Genomic DNA, 18,404 nt, shown 5'->3' with positions numbered 1-18,404 from the left:
CTTCAAGAGTAATTCGATAAGTATGAGCTCAGCGGAGGCAAGGTGCACGCTTACAAATATTTTGACAACAGGGCGAAAGCTAACGACTCCTGCGAGCTCTGATGATCTCCACTTTACCTCTGTGTGTATAAAAGGGGTTGAAGGACTAACCTAGACGCAGAGAGGTTTATAATTAATATGTGCTCAAATATTTGGACTTTCCAAAACCAACAGAAGTGGACCCACACACACACAAAAAGGCTAGGTTGTGTTTGGCGTCTGTTGCCTCTACAATCGTTCACCAAAGCTTGGCTAATATCGCTGGCATATCACTCACGTTTGAATGTTTGCGCATTAGGAATCCAAGATTACAAAAATGACAGCATGCAATAGGACAAGCACAAATAAAATAAGGGTGGAGCTGAGTTTGTGGTGCTTCGTCACTGATAGCATTGGGAATAACATGTTTGAAAAAGGTGGAAAATATTTTGCTTTCAGAGAAAAAGTACGTTTACATCAGCAAGTCTGCAGGTGCAAATGTTTCCTGTTTGCTGTTTACAATACAACAAACCACCGATACTCACGAGGATTACAGACTACAGCCACCCATGAATAGCTAAAATCCGCAAATACTTCAGACCCCCTCTAAAAACCTTAATAACTGCCTATTTTAATAGTTCAAACACCAAACATGCCTTAATATGCATGAATACACACTGTGGAAGAAGCTAATATCTACAGTATTTTTTTTATTTCCACTCTTGGAGCTACAGCCAATCAGCACCAAGAGAAATAAATGGCGCCCTCAGCTGGTGTGGAGGACCAGTTGAGCAGCTGCATGGTTTGCTTATGTCTTGTGTTGACTGGCTCTTACAACATTTACTGACATTACGAGGGAAAAAAGAAAAATCATTCGCTGTATTTACAAGGCTAACATTTGTCAAATATAAAAAAAAAAACAGATGATGTTACAGTTTTTTGGGGGGGGGGGGGTGACTGAAACAAATACCCACAAATGTGTTCTTGTAGTTTGTGTGTTTACCATATCGTCTTCCTCCTCCTGCTCTTCTCCTTCAATATCTTCATCATCATCGTTCTCCGGTGTCTCCTTGCCGTGGTCTGCGTTCCCACCGTCTTCAGCTGCTTTGCTGCTTCCCCGGTCCGGGTCTTGTGCGTTATCAACATCATCGCCATAAACCTTCACCTCCACCGCAGGCGTCGTCTCTTCTCCCTCGGACAAGACGTCGGAGCTGGAGGAAGAAGAAGAAGACAGACTTCTGCCGCTTCCAGACACCGAGAAATGCTGCTGTTGCTCCATTGTGTCAAGTTGTTGTTGTTTCTTGATGTGACGCCACAACAAACGCGGCTTCTTCTTCTTTTTTTTTTTTTTTTTGTATTAACTTCCCAGCACACCTGTCCGGTTCATTTTAAGACGCTACAGAAGTCTACTTCTTCTTTCCTCTCCTTCAGCCTGAGTGAGAACAGAGCCGCGACGCAAACATTGTAACTCAGTGCTGCTCATTAAACGCATCGACATGTCCGGTCCAAACCCCAGAGCTTGTCAGACAGCCGGGCTCCCCTCTTCTGCTGCGGTTGTGCCTCCTTTTGGATTTTGACGCTCATGACGTTCCCAGCAGCGCGAGACCGTTCTGTCACTGCCCTTCATATCTCACAACTGCATACATGCAGCCCGCTGCCTCACACGAGACCACGCCCACAGCGCGCCGGTGCGGACCAATCAGATCACAGAGACTGACGAACCTGCCAAATGCTACTGGTCCGCACTATTTACACGCCGGTGTAGCGTGCGGACGCGATGTTGAGAGCGGCGTGCGGATTTTGCGTGACTGAGACGGCTAAGAGCTTTTTTATGCCTTGAAACAAAGAAAGACCGAATCAGCTGAGTGCTTCTATATTACAGTTTTTCAGAAACATACTTTTTTTTTTTTTTTTGAAAACATACACTGACAGAGTATAATGATGTTTCAAATGAATTTTTAGAATGCTTTTTTTTTTTTTTTTTTACATTTATGTAACTTAATTGTTAAAAACCTCTTTAAAGCTGCCCTGTAGAGTAATGAAAAACATATTCTCGGGTATTCCTTGGACTGGAAGCCGGCTCTTCACAAGACAACAAAGATGCACGCATGACAACAGGGCCGTGCAGAAACCTTTGGAGGGGCCAGGGCTCAAAGTTAAACAAGGGCACATTGAACAAAATCTTAAAACATCGTACAACAACATAGCAACAACCCATATTAATCAAGAATCTAATTGGATCCTTCTATATCATTGCCAACATGCGGGGAAATGCAAAGCAAATATAGTCTATATTTTTCCCAACAGGTATAAAGTTTCTGTTTCTGCTGCTGGCAGTCCTGGAGGGCTGAGCTGATCTGAGACTGTAGCTGTTAAACAGATCAGAGGAGAGAAGGTCAAAGGTTATGAAGTTATGAAATAAGCAAATTTGCTGCCATTTTACTAATGAAGCCCTGTAACACAGACCAAAGATCTAAACCTGTAGCATCATTTATAGAGAATGATAATGTTATTAAATGTTATGTAATGCATTCAGCTGAGAAAACAATGGTATATTTAGGATTTAATTAGAAAGTTTACTTCATAAAAGTTTAAAGAATCATCTTCATAGTTTGTTGTGTTACCATGGCTACAATATGGTGTAATCTTTGTGTTTGAATTGGGTTTGTTCACAAATACATCAGAGCAAACAACCAATATTCAGTGAGTGATTTTAAACTCTGCCAATAAACCTGGTCTCCCTCTCACAGATTCACCTTATCTATATTTAAACATGTTAGTGATGCTGAGGTTCTTAGTAGGACGGGTTCCGGGGGCCCAGGGGGCCCATATTACCTTGGGCCGGCCCTGCATGAACAGTCGCTGCGATGCACATCTCTGGAATCTACCTGGAATCTACCTGGAATCCCCCGGTGGCCTCTATGTCAGTCCGCCGATGCTCTGGGGACATTTTGATTCATTTAATTGTAGCATGTTTGGCTTTATGCAGTACCGTGTCTTACATCAGGACGTCTGATAAAGACAGATATTCTTTCTGTCTATCTTGTCTTATGTGATCCCAGTCTGTCCATTCTGCTGTTTGCGTCCAGTCGTTTAACCTGTTGCTACCAGCGTTGAACCTTAGTTTCCGTTCAGCTGTGCTGCCTGGTTCTGGATTGTGTTTTTGGTTTAATTCAGTCATTAAAACCATCATTCATCTTTGCCTGGGTCTCCCAAGTGTCTGCCTCACCACCGCCTCCTCACAAAACTTCATGACAAATTCCACTTAATTCCTGATTCAATAATCGTTGGGCATTTGTGTTTTCACCCAGAATAAGTATTATTTTCTTAGGTTATCTGAGGCGAAGCCAGATTAAAAACCATGCTGCGGTAAATACTTGTTCTCGGAGCTCAGCATCACAAAACGTCTCCGACTGAACTTTGATCGCCGCTCCCTGGCCTCGAACGACTCATCCAAGGGTTGAGGAAAAAATACAGCTAAAAATAAATGTTCAGAGCGGCAGGATGCACTGCAGAGACCTTCTCTGCAAGAGTCAAGGCCTCCATGCTAGGGTCTGGAAGTAAACTTCATTGTTCTGAGAGAAATACGACTTGCAAAGACTCCTTTGTTTCTTACATCAAAACAAAAAAGACACATCATCTAACAAAAGGAAGATGTACTTTTCTCAAGGAGGGAACAGCATGCAATGCTAATTTCTCTATATGAAACTGTTGGTTGGAGCTGGAGTTCATCCGGCGCTCCATGTGGTTTGTGTTGAACTTTTACATTCAGAAGACAATATGTATCCTTTGTTTTTCTCAAGCGCCTGCCTGTTCACGGCTCTAACCTTCAGAAATGTTGCCATTCAGACATTTTTGGTTGCACTGATCCCCGGTAAGCAACGCAGTTCTCAAAGTTACGAGCCTCTTGAGGGAGAATTTCTCTCATGCCGCCTGGATGTGGTGCAGAAAACGTGGCGTACTGGTAACACCACAGATTTCATTTTTTTACCCGCTCTGAAACACACGGTTGTGTCCGTGGTTTTGCCCGTTATGACGTGTTTGCGTCTGTTTGTTCAAACATGGCCGACATGTTGGTGACTCTCTCTGTGGCCACGTTTCTCCATAAAGTTATTTTCCTTGAATATTGAAACCGAAGAAAGACGTCCCCGTGAATACCAACTATCTGCGCAGAGACTCAGAGTGGTACAATGTCAACGTTTACACTTTGCTAGTTCCAATTTCTACTTTAAGAATTTCTGCAATGTTTGCTACGACAGCGTACTAGGGTTATTGTAGATAGAAAAAAAGGGAGACGTAAATTCCCGCCAAAAACCTAGAAATTTTTCTAGAGAATACAAGGAATCTTCTGAGTTTGTAAAGTCCAAAATTTGCTAGAAAAGAAAACAACTCAGAAATGTTAATTTTTCCCTTTTAAATTTCAGAGATTAATCCCAAATTTTGGACTTTTCAAACTTTGAAATTTTCTAGTGTTTTTTTGTATTATTATTATTTCTGACATTAATTTAAAAAAATTTATGAACTGTTTTGGCAGAATCTTTTTTCTATGTACATCGGCCGTAACGCCGTCGAAGTTAAGAATATCTATTGTATATTATCTCGTGTTTTGAAGGTGCCGATTACAAAGCAAGACATTAGGTAGGCAACCACTAGAGGGCGTGACTGCACAAAACATGACGGGATGACATACTGTAGCCTTGCATTCTTTGTTTTTTGCAACCTTAGTTTGTCCTGTGTAGGAAAATGGTGATGTTGGAGTTTTGAGCTGTCTGTAGCTCAAAACTGTAGTTAAGCTACAGATAAGTAGCTACAGACTTATCGGATATTAAGCTAGCAGTGCAGCGTTTGAATATGTATTTGTTTGGATAAAGAAAAAAAAATATCAGTGTGTTTGACTTTTAAAACAATCTTTATGAATAAAATGTCTTATTTGAACATCTGGTTCCTCTTTTTGTAAGTTCTTCTTTTTTTAAATAGAAACAAACAAACACAAAAATCTTTAAAATAATATCTTTTTGACAAGGGGCGGTGGGGGAACGTCCTAATTAACTGGAAAGCACCACTAACGTCTCAAAAACAACACGTCTCATTTTTATTTTGTGGTTACGTTTGCCTACTTTAAGATTTGTCAATATGGTTTCTGAATATCACATCTAAAGGAATTCAGCAATCCGATTTGACTTTTTATTGTACATGAAGAATTTTATATTTAAAATGAAAAATGGTTCAGTTGTAAAAAACAAAACAACATTGCTCTTTGCTACAAATTAGTGCGAGGGAAATCACTTTTATGACAAGTTCACCTTCTTTGTTGAGCTAATAAATCATGAAACTGGGCTTCTTATTATTTTTAAATGTGAAACAAAACAGTTTATTTGTTCTAATTAGAAGAGGGCCCCCCTTGAATCAGTCTCTGCTTTGGGCCCTTGATGGTCTTGGGCCGGCTCAGAGTTTGGAGTCGGGGATCAAGCAGAGAAATGGAACAGGCATTGTGGAGGGTCTAGGGATGCTAAAGAAAGAGAGAACACAAGGGTAGAGGTAAATGAAACTGACAATAAAACTGTTAAAATGTTTTAGTCGTTCGTGTATGAAATGTGCCGTCGGGAGCAGAACCCAACACATCCCTGTCTCCCGACCTCTGATTCAGAGGGCAGCAAACATTTAGAGGAATTCTGCACAATTAGACGTCCAAAGTAGTTTGAAACCTGTCTGGAAAAATCTGGAACTCTTTACAGCAGGTAAAATAAGCATTAAAACACTTTTTTGTCTATATATGAATATATATAGAAAACCTATTTCTAAAGGTGCTATTGATGTGAACTTTTCACCGGGTGTTGGCAAAAACCCAATTAATCGATACACAGAAAGAAACCAAAACAAATAAATGCGGAAATTAAGCAATGTGGGTTAACAGAGTTTTTGTGAGAGAAGTGGAACAATTTCATGCAGGGATGAACAGAAATCAGTCTTACAGGCTGTACTGCTGCTGCTGCTGCTGCTGCTGCTGCTCTCTGAGGTCTTATTTTTCACCCCTTTCCTCTTCTTGCCCTAAAAGTGAAACATATCAGACTTCAGTTGGAAGGATCTAATTCTGGTCTCAGTGTTTCATCAGCATTAAGCTGGTGAAGCGGCCATGTTTGAACAGAACGCACGTACATAGTTACTATTGGCGGACCAACCAGGGTGTTGCTGCTGGTGGAGCTTTTGTTCCAGTCTGGCCTTCTCGAAATATTTGGCCTTCACCTCGACTGGCAAACAGTTCCACTGTGGAAACATGACGGAACCATGTCAGTACTCACACTGACCAGCTGATGCAACACACACAATATTAAACTATTTGCTTCTTGAATTTTTCCAATTTCTTTTTTACTGCATTTGATTTAATTTCATGCTCTGCTCATGAGGGATGAAGTTGAACTTACTCACTTTCACCATTAGATGGTGTTGTTAGTATTATTATTAACACTTCTGGCAGTTTTACTTTCCTGCTTTTATTTTTTTAAGTTGTAACAGAGGTGAACTTGCAGTGGAAAAAGAAAACGGGAGATCCAATAAAGAAGAAATTACAGTTCATTTGTTACAAGTAATCAAATTAAGTTCATGCAATTACGTTTATTAAATTGTCATATTAAATAAACGTAAATTAATTAAGTTTAGTTCGATTACACATAGTAAATATTCTCCCTCTTTAAGTCGGAGCTCCATTCTCTTTTTTTCAGTGCAGACTGAACAAAACCACATCAACATGATACCATACCAACTTTATTTATGAAGCACTTTATACACCGACAGGACCAAAGTGCTATACACAATCATAAAATACAACGCAATTATAAAATAGAAAAGCTCAAATATAAAGCACATATTAATATACAGACACAATAAAACAAAGTGAAGCCTCTCAGATTGTGCCAAAAGCTATAGAAAAAAGATGGGTGCTAAGAAGGGACTTAAAAGCAGCGAGTGAAGAGGCCTGTCTGTCTGACGCCCAAAGGAAGATCATTCCATCGCTTGGGAGCTGCCACAGAAAAAGCGCGGCCCCCTCTGAGCTTACACTTTGTCTTTGGTACCTTCAGAAGCAGCTGATCAGCTGACCTGAGGGAACGGGAGGGTGTGTAAGAATGTAACAGCTCAGACAGATAGGGAGGAGCAGGGCCATTAAGAGCTTTAAAAACAAATACAAACCAGTGTAAGGAAGCTAAAATAGGGGAAATATGGTCAAATTTTCATGTTCCTGTTAAAAGACGTGCAGCAGCATTTTGTACCCTCTGAAGCTGGGAAATATAAATATCATTGACTCCTGTATAAAGTGCATTACAGTAATCTAGCCGTGTGGTCACAAATGCATGGATCAGCTGCCTGGGAAGAATAGGTTTTACTTTGGCTAGCTGCCTTAAGTGGAAAAAGCTGGATTTTACCACGGCTCTAATGTGTGCTTCCAGCTTAAGACCAGCATCCAATCTTGACCCCTAAATTTGTAATAACCGACTTGACATACTGGGCCAAAGATCTTAAATTATCCACCCGGACGCAGATTTCCTGAAAGTTCAGGATCAGTCTGACTCACCATTTCTCCCACAACTCTATTCACCACAGCACTTCTGCTGATATTGAGCTCAGACACCACCTTTGGTCTAATCTCCTTCAGGAAAAGGATGAAGGCGTTTGGTGGCTTTTTAACGTACGGTCGGCCAACGTCCCGCTTGTCTCTGACCCGCCTGTGGTGAGGTACAGCAGAGAGAGGAATGAAAGTAAGAACACAGAAACCTGATCAGCTGAGACACAACAAGAGATAAGAAAGCAACTAGAAGGAATATGTATATATGTATATTTATTTACGACGGTGTGCTGAAGTTTGACTTTCTTCCACCGACATTCAGAGGAGGAGGAAAGACTCCGTACAAGATTTCTCCATTCCTGCACAGAATCACAGGGACACGACAGTGTGAACATATAAACAAAAGCTCCACAGGTTTAGAGTTTTCTTGGTCTTGACTTACAGGACTCCAATTGGTCGAAGCTTGAAGCCTTCAGGTAGGTGGACTATGGGTAAACTGTGCAGAATCTGACGGGGGAGAAAAAAAACACACACAGACGCAGCTGCTGAGGTTTAATTGGGTCTTAAGGTTCCCCCATTAGAAAGAACCAGCAAGGTTCGGTCTTCAGTTTGTTTGTTTTTTACTCACACTAGTTTGTCTGCTATTTAATTTGGCTCTATGCAAATGAATGATCATTTGATTTGACTGACGACATATTTAAGCACACAGCTGTAAATGCTGAATGTATTTTTAAGTGGCAGTAAAGGCGGGACGGCTTTGGCTTCAGTTTTACTCCCGTGATTTAGATTAGCTTTCTGGAATGATAAGAGAAACAATAGCTACGTTCCCACTGACCATAAAGTTGCGCAAACTGAAACTGCGGGAATAAATTTGCGTAATGGAAACGACTTTTTTTTTGTTTTGTTTTTTTTAAACAGGAAACTTACGTTTTCCCAAAAAAATAGTGCTAGGATATTTTTTTTCTTTCTTCTTTTTTTTTTTTTTTGCCGTATAGAAATAGATGTATTTCATAAAACTGAAACGGAAATACTTTTTTCACACCACACGAGTCACAACCGGATGTTACGACTGGCGAAAACTACGAAGAAAGACGTCAGGAAGCGGTGGGAGCATATGAGATGGCTTGTTTATTTATTTTTATGTTTTCCGGACAATGCGCTGCTGGCTCCACCGCCCCCGAAGCCATCACGGCATCTCACAGTTCATTAAAAGTTGTGTGTCATTTGAATGTGTTGAATCCGTAGTTCTTCTATGAACTCACCAACTACAATTTCCCTAAAAAACGGAGCTCCCAATTATAAGAGGGCGGCGTCATCTCTGCTGGTGCCCGATACATCGCGTACCTGCTCACATCCGTCGCCGCTATGGTTATTAACGACTGATCGCGTGAACAAGCTCACTCACGTGTGAATTTCATTTAATTTCTTATTTAAATGAAATTCCATGAAATTCCATGAACTGTATTTCTCAGTTCATGGAAATACAGCAATTGTGAAATTGTTCATTTTCGACATTAGCAGAACATGGAGAAGGATTTGGCTAAATTTGGAATGGAAACGCAGCTACTGGCACCACACAACCAAAAGCAGAACCACCAGCTTCCTGCACCAAGCAAAAATCACACACCTTCTGTTAGAGTTGTTATTTTTATTTAATGTCATCATTTTTAACACTAAACTAAAAATTTAACTATTAATTACTATTTGGTAAACATTGGGATTTTTATTTTTTAAACATAATGGAGGTGAAGGTTTGTGCATGTTATCTCCAGCTCCACCCGGACTGACCAAAGTATCCGTGTGGAGCTGTGGTGGACCAAGCCAGACGGGAGGAGAAGGAGAGGGACGAAGAAGGAGCACATTTCCCGGAAGAAATTCCTCCCTGACATTCCAGTCAGTGGGGACCACGTTACGGAAATTCTCTGCCAGGATGCAGGTGACATCCTCCATGATCTCCTGGATGGAGGATGGAGGAGGGGCAGAAGGAGCTGGAGGTAGAAATGTCGGAACAGGAGGCCGGGAGACATTATCTGGATCTCCGTTGTGTCTGACCGGAACGGTAGCGTCGACACCGAACTCTGGGAAAGCAGAGCTCACGTTTGGAGGTAGAACAGGAGGATGAAGGAGTAGTGATAAAGGAGGAGGTGGGAGGAGGACCTCTTTCCTAGGAAGGTCTTCCATATTGTCCCCATAAGTCCAGACCTTGTTTTCAAACTCCTCTTGCAGAGTCGCGTTAAATTCTTCCAAGAACTTCTTAATGGAGACAGAGCTCTCTGAATCTTTGTCTTTCCTTGACGTCTCCCTAAGAAGGCCATCTACGGAGTCCCAATCAAGGGTAACCAGCACTTCCTTCTTCGTCAGGACCTCCTTCCTAGGAAGGTCTCCCATATTGCCCCCATAAGTCCAGACCTTGTTTTCAAACTCCTTTTGCAGGGTCGCATTAAATTCTTCCAAGAACTTCTTAATGGAGACAGAGCTCTCTGAATCTTTGTCTTTCCTTGACGTCTCTCTAAGAAGGCCATCTACGGAGTCCCAATCAAGGGTAACCAGCACTTCCTTCTTTGTTGCTAGGATACCATCAGATTCTCCCTTGTGCATGCTATCAGAGACAGAGCTCTCTGATTCCTCCTTATTCCCTGAACCCGTCAAGTTCTCTGGACCTTCGTTAGATCGTCCTATCTGTGGAGGAGCGGGGATAACGGGAGAAAGAGAAGGCTTCGGTAACAGAGGAGTAGAGGGGCAGAGCTCCTCTTTGAGGAACTCTTCTACAACGTCCCTGTCAACATTGGCAAGGTTGTCGAGCTTCACTCTCTTCTCTGTCAGGATGTGGTCGAATTCCTCGACGAGCTCCTGGGTGGAGGCCCAGCTCCTTAAATCAGTGAAGGAAACTGCGTTTAGCTTCAGTACGATTAGAGGTTTATTACACTTGGCTAATAAGGTGGTTTCTATTAAGGAGTTAATTTTGTGCAACATTAATAAAACTAAACTGACTCTTCAGTTTGCTGTAATATTGAGTTCAGTAGGTTATTTAGATGTTACAGAATTACAAAAAACAAAAAAAGATCTCTCTCCCTGTCCCTGTAAATACTGACCTGACGTGTTCAGACATGGTCCACCTCTCTATCCTAACCTGCTCGTTAAAATATTCTTCAGTTTTGATTTCTTCAAGCTGCGAGGCTAGAAAGCTGTTCGCTCGATGAAGGCTTGCGGAGAAGTGGTGAAGGTGAAACATGTCACTCGGATCTTTGACTCTGTGACTCCGGTTCTATGGATTGCTTCTCGTGATGTCAGCTTCTTCTGCCACTCTGTTCCCAAACCCGTAAATTACCAACATAATTTGTTTTGCTTTAAAAAAAAAATGGATGTGAAGCTGTCTAACCAACAACAGCATGATCACAGAACAGATGGTTTCTGAATAGATTGAAAGTTTACCACCAAAAGAATGAATTTAACGTGCAACTTCAAAGGTCGTTGGGGGACAATAGTGACTATCGATCCTCTGTTGATGCAGTACTCATCAACACGTATTTTAAGAGGTAGACACCCGAAAACAAATTTTGTTTATTTTTCTCTTTTACGTCTGAAAAGCTCATTAAAAACTTTTCAAACACAAAATGTCTTTGTATGGCTTCTTCTCACCACTAGATGGTGCACTTACAAATAAAACGAAGGCAGCTTGTTTTGTCTGTTTTGCATTACAGTGACGTAATGAAGATTATAGACAGAAACTTTATTAATCCCTTTGGGATTTTCCCTCAAAGAAATAGTAGATTATTATTATTTCATATGTTTATTTTTATATACAAAAAATAATAATAATAATAATAATAAAGAGTGACCAAAGTTTATGTCACGATAATATTTAAGTTTTAGTTCGGTTTTACAATTTTGCAAAACAGTAACTCAGGAGATGGTAGAGAATCTGTTATGCTGAGGGCATGTTTGGTTTTTTTACGTTAATGGAACCATACCATTTTAGTATGGTAAAATTTAAAAAAATAAAAATTATAATACCCTAAACTCTGAAGTATTTGAAGATAGGTGTTCTTCCTGGGCAGGTTGAAATCTGAAGACAAAATAAATAAACAAAAACAAAACTGCAGCTAAAAACTTTTACAATGACAAGAAGCATGACTGTGTATTATATATGATTACCTAGTTATTTATCCGTGTCATTCTTTACATGGCATGACTATAAAATAACCACACGTGTTACGTCATCCGAATGATTTAAAACAAAGAAATTCAATTAAAATATTTTCTATATTCATTTTTTACATACATTCTATTTAGCCACATTTGAAAATACATTCACAAAAGGGAATAAAATGAAATACAAGTTGAAATTATAATCATCTTTACGTATTCTTCCATCCGTTAGCATTTAAAATTTGCAAACATTTGATTGGTTAATCTGTTAATCCGCAATCCAATCAAAGTGTCACTTCGACACTTGAAACCCAACTAAACAAATTCATGACTCAATGCAGTAATGCCATGTGGAAAAATTAAATACAGGTGCAATTACATAATGCCAACAGTGTTCATTTTTAATGATTAGCATTCAAGTGAACTACATATTTAGTCATATTTTACATTTTTTCCGTTTTTATTCATTTATAATACATTAAATTAGCACTGACCATTAATTTTTCACATGTAAATGTGAGCCACAGCTTTCGTAGTCATAGTCATAATTTAGCTTTCGGTGTTTTAGTAATTCAAAACCACTTAGAACATCGCGCATCGATACTGTTATACAACAACAACAACAACAACAAAAAAACTATTACAAACACATTGTTCAATCGAATTATTTTGGGGTTGCTTCTGTTTTGTTTTGTTTTATTTTTGTTTTTTTGTTTTTTTTATGTGGCGAGAAAACGTGAAACTACTGGAAATTATTCAGGCGCCTTTCCAACCAGACCAATTTTATGATTCACGCACAAATGCCAGCGGCAAGCCGCGACCTACATTAGTTTTTTGGGGTTTTTTTTACTCTCTGAAGGTATCCTCAAAGTCAAAGTGCAGCAGCACGAAAACCGGGCGTGATCAAAGCGCAAACAACAACAAAAAAAAAAAAACAGAGAGAGGAACACATGTCACATTTCAACTCTGGTTGCCCACAGATGACTTACAGCACACGGCTGATCTTGAACATGATAAGAGTAAAGGTGGGGGAAATTTACATTTGAGAAAAACATGAGTAGGCACACACTCACTCACTCGCTCGTTTAGCGGAAACCAGCTTCCTGTCAAGGAGATCTCCGAACATTTCACCTATTTTAATCAAAAGCCATTCAAATCCAGGTTAATTTTTTTTGCTTTTTCTCTCTCTCTCTCTCTCTGTTTAAAGCCCCAGAAGAATCCGTTTCATCTTCAGTTTTTGTTGATCACTTCGACTTTTCTTTTTTCTCCCTTCGGAGAGCGAAACGCTGCAGTAGCCTGTAATCTCCACAGATCGTCCTAATCTGTGGAGATTAAGATGATAACAAGCAGCATTAAATGACGTTTCTCATGCCGACTGAAGCCGGCGAGGTGTGAAGTGAACTTCCTGTGCGTTTTCAGTTCATTACAGAAAGAGGAACATGCAGCTAATAGTGCAAGAAGTCGTCTTGGTGGGGTTTTTTTTTGTTGTTGTGTGTTTTTTTTTTACCTTCCTAAAAGTGAACACACGATAACACACTGCTGCACTTACATGTTTTTATAGAGGCGACTGTATGCTGTCACCTCTGAGCATATAGTCCTGCTTATAACATTCTTCTTTTCTTTATCCATAGCAACAAGAGGACAAAGGTGCTGCTGCCTCGCGAGTCTGGCATCTTAGAAGAAAATAGATTCAAAACAGCAGGTCGTGTGGCAGAAAATCCCAAAAACACATTTGCATTTTCAGGAAATCTACATTAAAAGACGCAGAAGGCTCCTGCTTACGCTGATGGAGTCCCTTCTGTGTGAATTAAAAATAATTCTCACACCTGGAATGACGATGTCAGAAACGTGAGTGCGACTCCCTTCCCCACCCACCCACCCACCACAAACATTAACCCCCTTCCTTTTGGCATTTGAAGAGGAAAAACTCACTTACTGTAAAGACTGAGTGGCGTTCAAGTGACTCAAAAGCTGACTTGATACTGAGTGGCAGGAAAGCACACAGGTAACTTTAAAAAAAAACCAAAAAAACAAAAAAACAGATTAAGTGACAGCAATAAAGAGAAGATTGAAACATTTTGAAAAAGAAAAGAGGGGTGCCCGGACAAGGAGGTTATACCACATTCACCTTATGACAGAAGAGAGAAACTTTTATTCTCATAAGAGAACCTTGAAAACATCTTTAGACGATTCAGCCTCTCCTGATCAAAGAGGAACCCCGACAGAAACCAAGAAGCAGCAGAAATCTTCTAGGAAACTCTTGCAGCGTGGCAGCTGGTGGAGCCTCCACCTCTGGGCTCCTGCAAGGGACGGAGCTGAAAACAAGCAGCTTGACAACACGTTGGGTTTCATTTACTTAAAAGTGATGAATAAATGTGCCAAAGCGCTGCTGAAAACCATAAAACTGACCTAAAGAAATTCAAGAAACGGCGAGGCGGAGGAGGGGGGTAAATACTTTGACACAACCGGGGGAACAAGCAAGTACAGACAATCATAGGAGTGTGAGTATAATAGTTCCTGAAAAGTAGTACTAATCAGACACAACAGCTAGGAGAAAAGTAAAAAAAAAAAAGAAAAACGAAACATAAAATCAAGGAATATATACAAAATCAACCTTCCAAACCTCTCAGGTCTTCTGGTTCTGGTTCTGCTCTGCATCCAGAACCAGAACCAAACATGGAGAAGCAGCATTCAGCCTCTATTGCACCACAAATTTGGAACAAACTTCCAGAAAACTGCAAAACAGCTGAAACACTGAGTTCCTTTAAATCTAGACTAAGAACCCACCTGCCTTTGTACCATAATTAATGAAACATTGACCAACATTTTGATGTGTAACGATGGCGCTCGACAAAACGTGGCTTACAGTGTTGTGTCTTTTCCTCTTTTTTTGCATTTTTGTGTTTGTATGATGCGAAGCACTTTGACCTGCCTTGTTGCTGAAATGTGCTGCACAAATAAACTATTATGTTTTGAGGTGGATCATTTTCAGTTCCTTCTTCTTCTGCTATAAATAGACAGCGCACAAACCAACACGTTATCGCCCCCGTGAGAGGATGTAGCGACAGCTGCAGGTAGACTCAGCCCGGCTGAGAACGCTACGAATGCATGCATGGCATGAAGGCAAGTTTGTTGAAATCACACTTTTCAGCAACGGGGCAATGCAACGTGATTCACACAATGACAAAACAATAAAACGACAAGTAAACAACGTTGGAATGCGGACTAAAATGACTGACGAAGAAGACCCACTTTGTAATCGTCTTTATGTGACTCTGGAGGCTCGGGTCTGAGTTCATCACTACATCCAGATTTCTGGCCTGATCCGTGGTTTTTAGCTTTAATAACTGCGCATGCTAACTCTTAATCGTTCCTCTTCAGGTCCACAGATAATAACTGAAAGTTATGGCCCATCCATTGATTTGCTCGAGGTTCGTAGTCACCTGGGAACATCTTGATGTAGAACTGTGTATCATCTGCATTGGGTTAACATTAAAAAAATAAAATAAACTAAAAATACGGAAAACGAATCAGACTTTGTTCGATTTTTTTTCTTTACATTTCAACATTTCTTGTGGAAATTGCTCCATAAGGACTTTCTTCTTCTTATGGGAAACATTTCTGAACACAGCATCCGTTTCCCTAGAGGTTTTAATTTCACTTTAATTGCTGTTTGGGTCACCATGGTCACGGCAACCCATCTTGCTACTTGTTGTAATCTGAGCTAACGGGAGCATGTAGAGTGGATATGAAATACGAGGGACACAAACATGGAGCCTTGGGGAACCCCGCATGTGACTTTAGTCGACTCCAATAAAAATATACCGATTGACACAAAGGAGTACAACCAGTCAAGTACTGCCCAGTCCAGCTCTCCAGTCGCTTCATTGGACCTCAGTGGCGAACGCTGCACCGAGGTCCAACAGAACCAGCACTGTGGTTCTTCCACAGTCTGTCCTTATATGGATGGAGGAATGCAGAATCAGGTAGATGGTCATTGACAGATTTGTCAAGACAGCAAAGAGTGCTTAAGCTAGCAAGTGCTTACCATTCTTGTTTTGGTCCGAATTTTCGGACACGGTTCTGCTGCAGCAACAAATTGTACGGTTTGACATCTTTCACTAAATAGAGTCAGAATGTTGCATTGAACTCACACAGCTGTTTAAATAACTTCATACAGTGAATTTCTCTGTTTTCAACTGACGTCTGTCGAAACGTGTGCGGCGTCAGCTTGTGGCAGCAAGGCTGTGCTGATAATGCAAAAGCCGTACAGACAGTGAATTATTGCTCTGTTGCAACAAAGACTCTTGGTCAGAAATATTTTGCAGTTTTAACGCGTGTTTCCCGTGGAGCGGGGCCACATTTGTAGGTGACGCAAAGTCTTATCTGCGAATGCTGGAGCTCGATCTGCACTCACGTATCATAATTTTTCTGACCCCCCCCCCCCCCCCCCCCCCAAAAAAGGGTTGAAGACACATCAAACATGTCACCGCAATGAACTGTGCACCAGAAAAATTTCCTCTCCTTTGATAAAGAATGATAACGGATGTGATTATGTGAACATCAAAGCTCCTTCCTTGCGTCACTTGAACGGCATTTTCACCTCGACTTGCCTTTGGGTGGTTCAAGCGACAGAGGCGAACACTGACTGGAGGTTAAAAGTAACAGGAAGGGCAAGCAACTCAAGAAGAACAAAAAAATTAAAAAAAAAAAAAAAAAAAAATTCAGCAAAACCCAGCCACCAGATACACCAAGATAAACTTACCAAAACTCAACGCAGAAACCAGCGCATACAAAAAAGAGGGAAGTCAGAACAAGATAACGACGCATTGTAACATCTCCGGAGCGACGCGTCAGACTTACTGAGAGATGTTCTCAAAAATGCACAGCTGGATTAATCGGATAGGTTTTACTGTCAATAATTCTGGACTACTCACGCGTCACTGTTAGTAAAGGCGATGAACGATTTTCTCTGCAATGAATACAAATGACATTTGAAAATGTCAGAGGGGAAGGGCGACAGTTTGAGTCAGATGATGTTCACACTGTGGCCTAATATGTCCTGATTATTAATATGACAACTGGTAAAAAAAAAAAAAACAAACCTCTGGAGGTTTCAGTGGACGATTCTTTTTGACAGAGTGCTGGACAAACCTTTCAGTTTGATATTTGGATACCGATCAGATTTGCATAATGTTGTGATCAAGAGCAGGTGTAGTTATTGATAGTATTCCTTTATACTACTATTTTACAAATATAAATTATTATGGTTAAAAAAAAAACCCCAGCTTGTTTCAGTGAAATATACATAACATCGTATCTATATGGAAATGCAGTTAAGTTTTAAGATATATTTTTATTCAAAATGTTATTTGTATGGACAGCCTTGCCACCTCCCGAAAATGTAATTCCACCATCAATATAATTATGCAAACATATGTTTTTTTTTTGTGAGTGTGGCTATTCAGATTAGAAAAATACACACTTTGTAAACCATTAAAAAAAAAATCCTACTTGCAATTTTTTTTTTAAATGAAACAAAACAAAGTAGCATAATGTAACACGGAAACACGATGCAAATTTGAGACTATAAAACAGATAACGGAAGAGGGCGGAGGGTTTGACTGAGTACCAACCAAAAAACTAGACTAAGTAAAAAAATACATATATGTTTTTCTACATGAATTATCCGGATCCCACTTAATTGAAAAGTTTTGCCGATAGTCGATTAAAAAGGGTCAAATTCAGAATTCCTCAAAAACAGAGCTGGGAATATGCTCTTTTTTTTTATGCCACGTAATTTGATGTTATCAGCAAAATGTTGTAAAGTCGATTCAATTAATCGATAAGCAAGATGTGTTAAAGGTAGAATGCACGCGTTTTGAAAACAACGGGCACGGAGAGAGGCGACAGGAGGAGGAGAGCGGCTGTGGTTGACTTGCTTTGCAGGAAGACGACGTGTAAAATGAAATTCTGCTTATTAAATGTCGGCTCAGAATATGCTAATTTAATTTCAGGCTGGGTGTATCTTATTTTTGTTGTTTTCTACTTCTACTTCTTGTTTTTTTTTTTTTGTTTTTTTTTTTAAGCCGCAAACCTTTTAGGTTCATTCTTCTTTTTTCTCTTTTCTACTTGCCACAGTTTTTGTCACTAAATGTCCCTGCGTGAGTTGTTGAGAGTTGTGAAATTTCTTAAAGTGATGATAGTATGTTTTTTGATGCAGAAGTTGATGTAAATGTACAATTTGTAACTTGACTTTCAATCAAATGGACACATTTTAAAATGTTTCTACCAAAAAAAAAAAAAAAAAAGAAAAAAGGAAAACAAATGTATCACGTTCTCCTGTTTTGACGATGTTTGGCGGTACACGTCAAACATCGCGTACCGCCAAACTTGAACAAGCTAAACCGGCACGTGCTGCACAAAAATAACACATAAAATTGGGAGGTTCTGCACGATTTCATACATTTACTGCGCTTTTTTCTCCTTTTCGCAGAATGCAGGAAACGATCTTTTCTCCACATGTTTTTCTAAAAGCTCCAGAGTTCAAATGTCTATGCAGGAGGAGGGGAAAAAATTGCATTTCCTCCGCTGTTGTTTCCTAAAATAATTTTTTCTCTCTCCCTCTCTACTAAAACCAGCTTCTCCGCTCGAGCGGAAAAAATTGCTTTTTTTTTTT

The 18,404-nt window shown here is 40.1% G+C and overlaps 1 protein-coding gene and 1 pseudogene across 4 annotated transcripts in view; both read right to left on the bottom strand.

The window, feature by feature from the left end:
- mast4 (microtubule associated serine/threonine kinase family member 4) overlaps window positions 1-1,661 on the bottom strand; it is a 104,441-nt gene extending 102,780 nt beyond the window's left edge. For all 4 annotated transcript variants that reach the window (XM_023337991.1, XM_023337985.1, XM_023337986.1 and 1 more), the window contains exon 1: window positions 1,022-1,661. In XM_023337991.1, coding sequence (XP_023193759.1) covers window positions 1,022-1,297 — 276 coding nt within the window. In that variant the 5' untranslated portion in view covers window positions 1,298-1,661. The remainder of the gene's footprint in view (window positions 1-1,021) is intronic.
- Window positions 1,662-5,402: 3,741 nt separating this feature from the next.
- On the bottom strand, window positions 5,403-10,685 carry LOC106699730 (annotated as a pseudogene).
- Between the last annotated feature and the right edge of the window lie 7,719 nt (window positions 10,686-18,404).

The sequence above is a fragment of the Xiphophorus maculatus genome, chromosome 8, assembly GCF_002775205.1.
Source record: "Xiphophorus maculatus strain JP 163 A chromosome 8, X_maculatus-5.0-male, whole genome shotgun sequence".
Lineage (NCBI taxonomy): Eukaryota > Metazoa > Chordata > Actinopteri > Cyprinodontiformes > Poeciliidae > Xiphophorus > Xiphophorus maculatus.
This window is presented reverse-complemented; position numbering and strand designations above follow the sequence as displayed.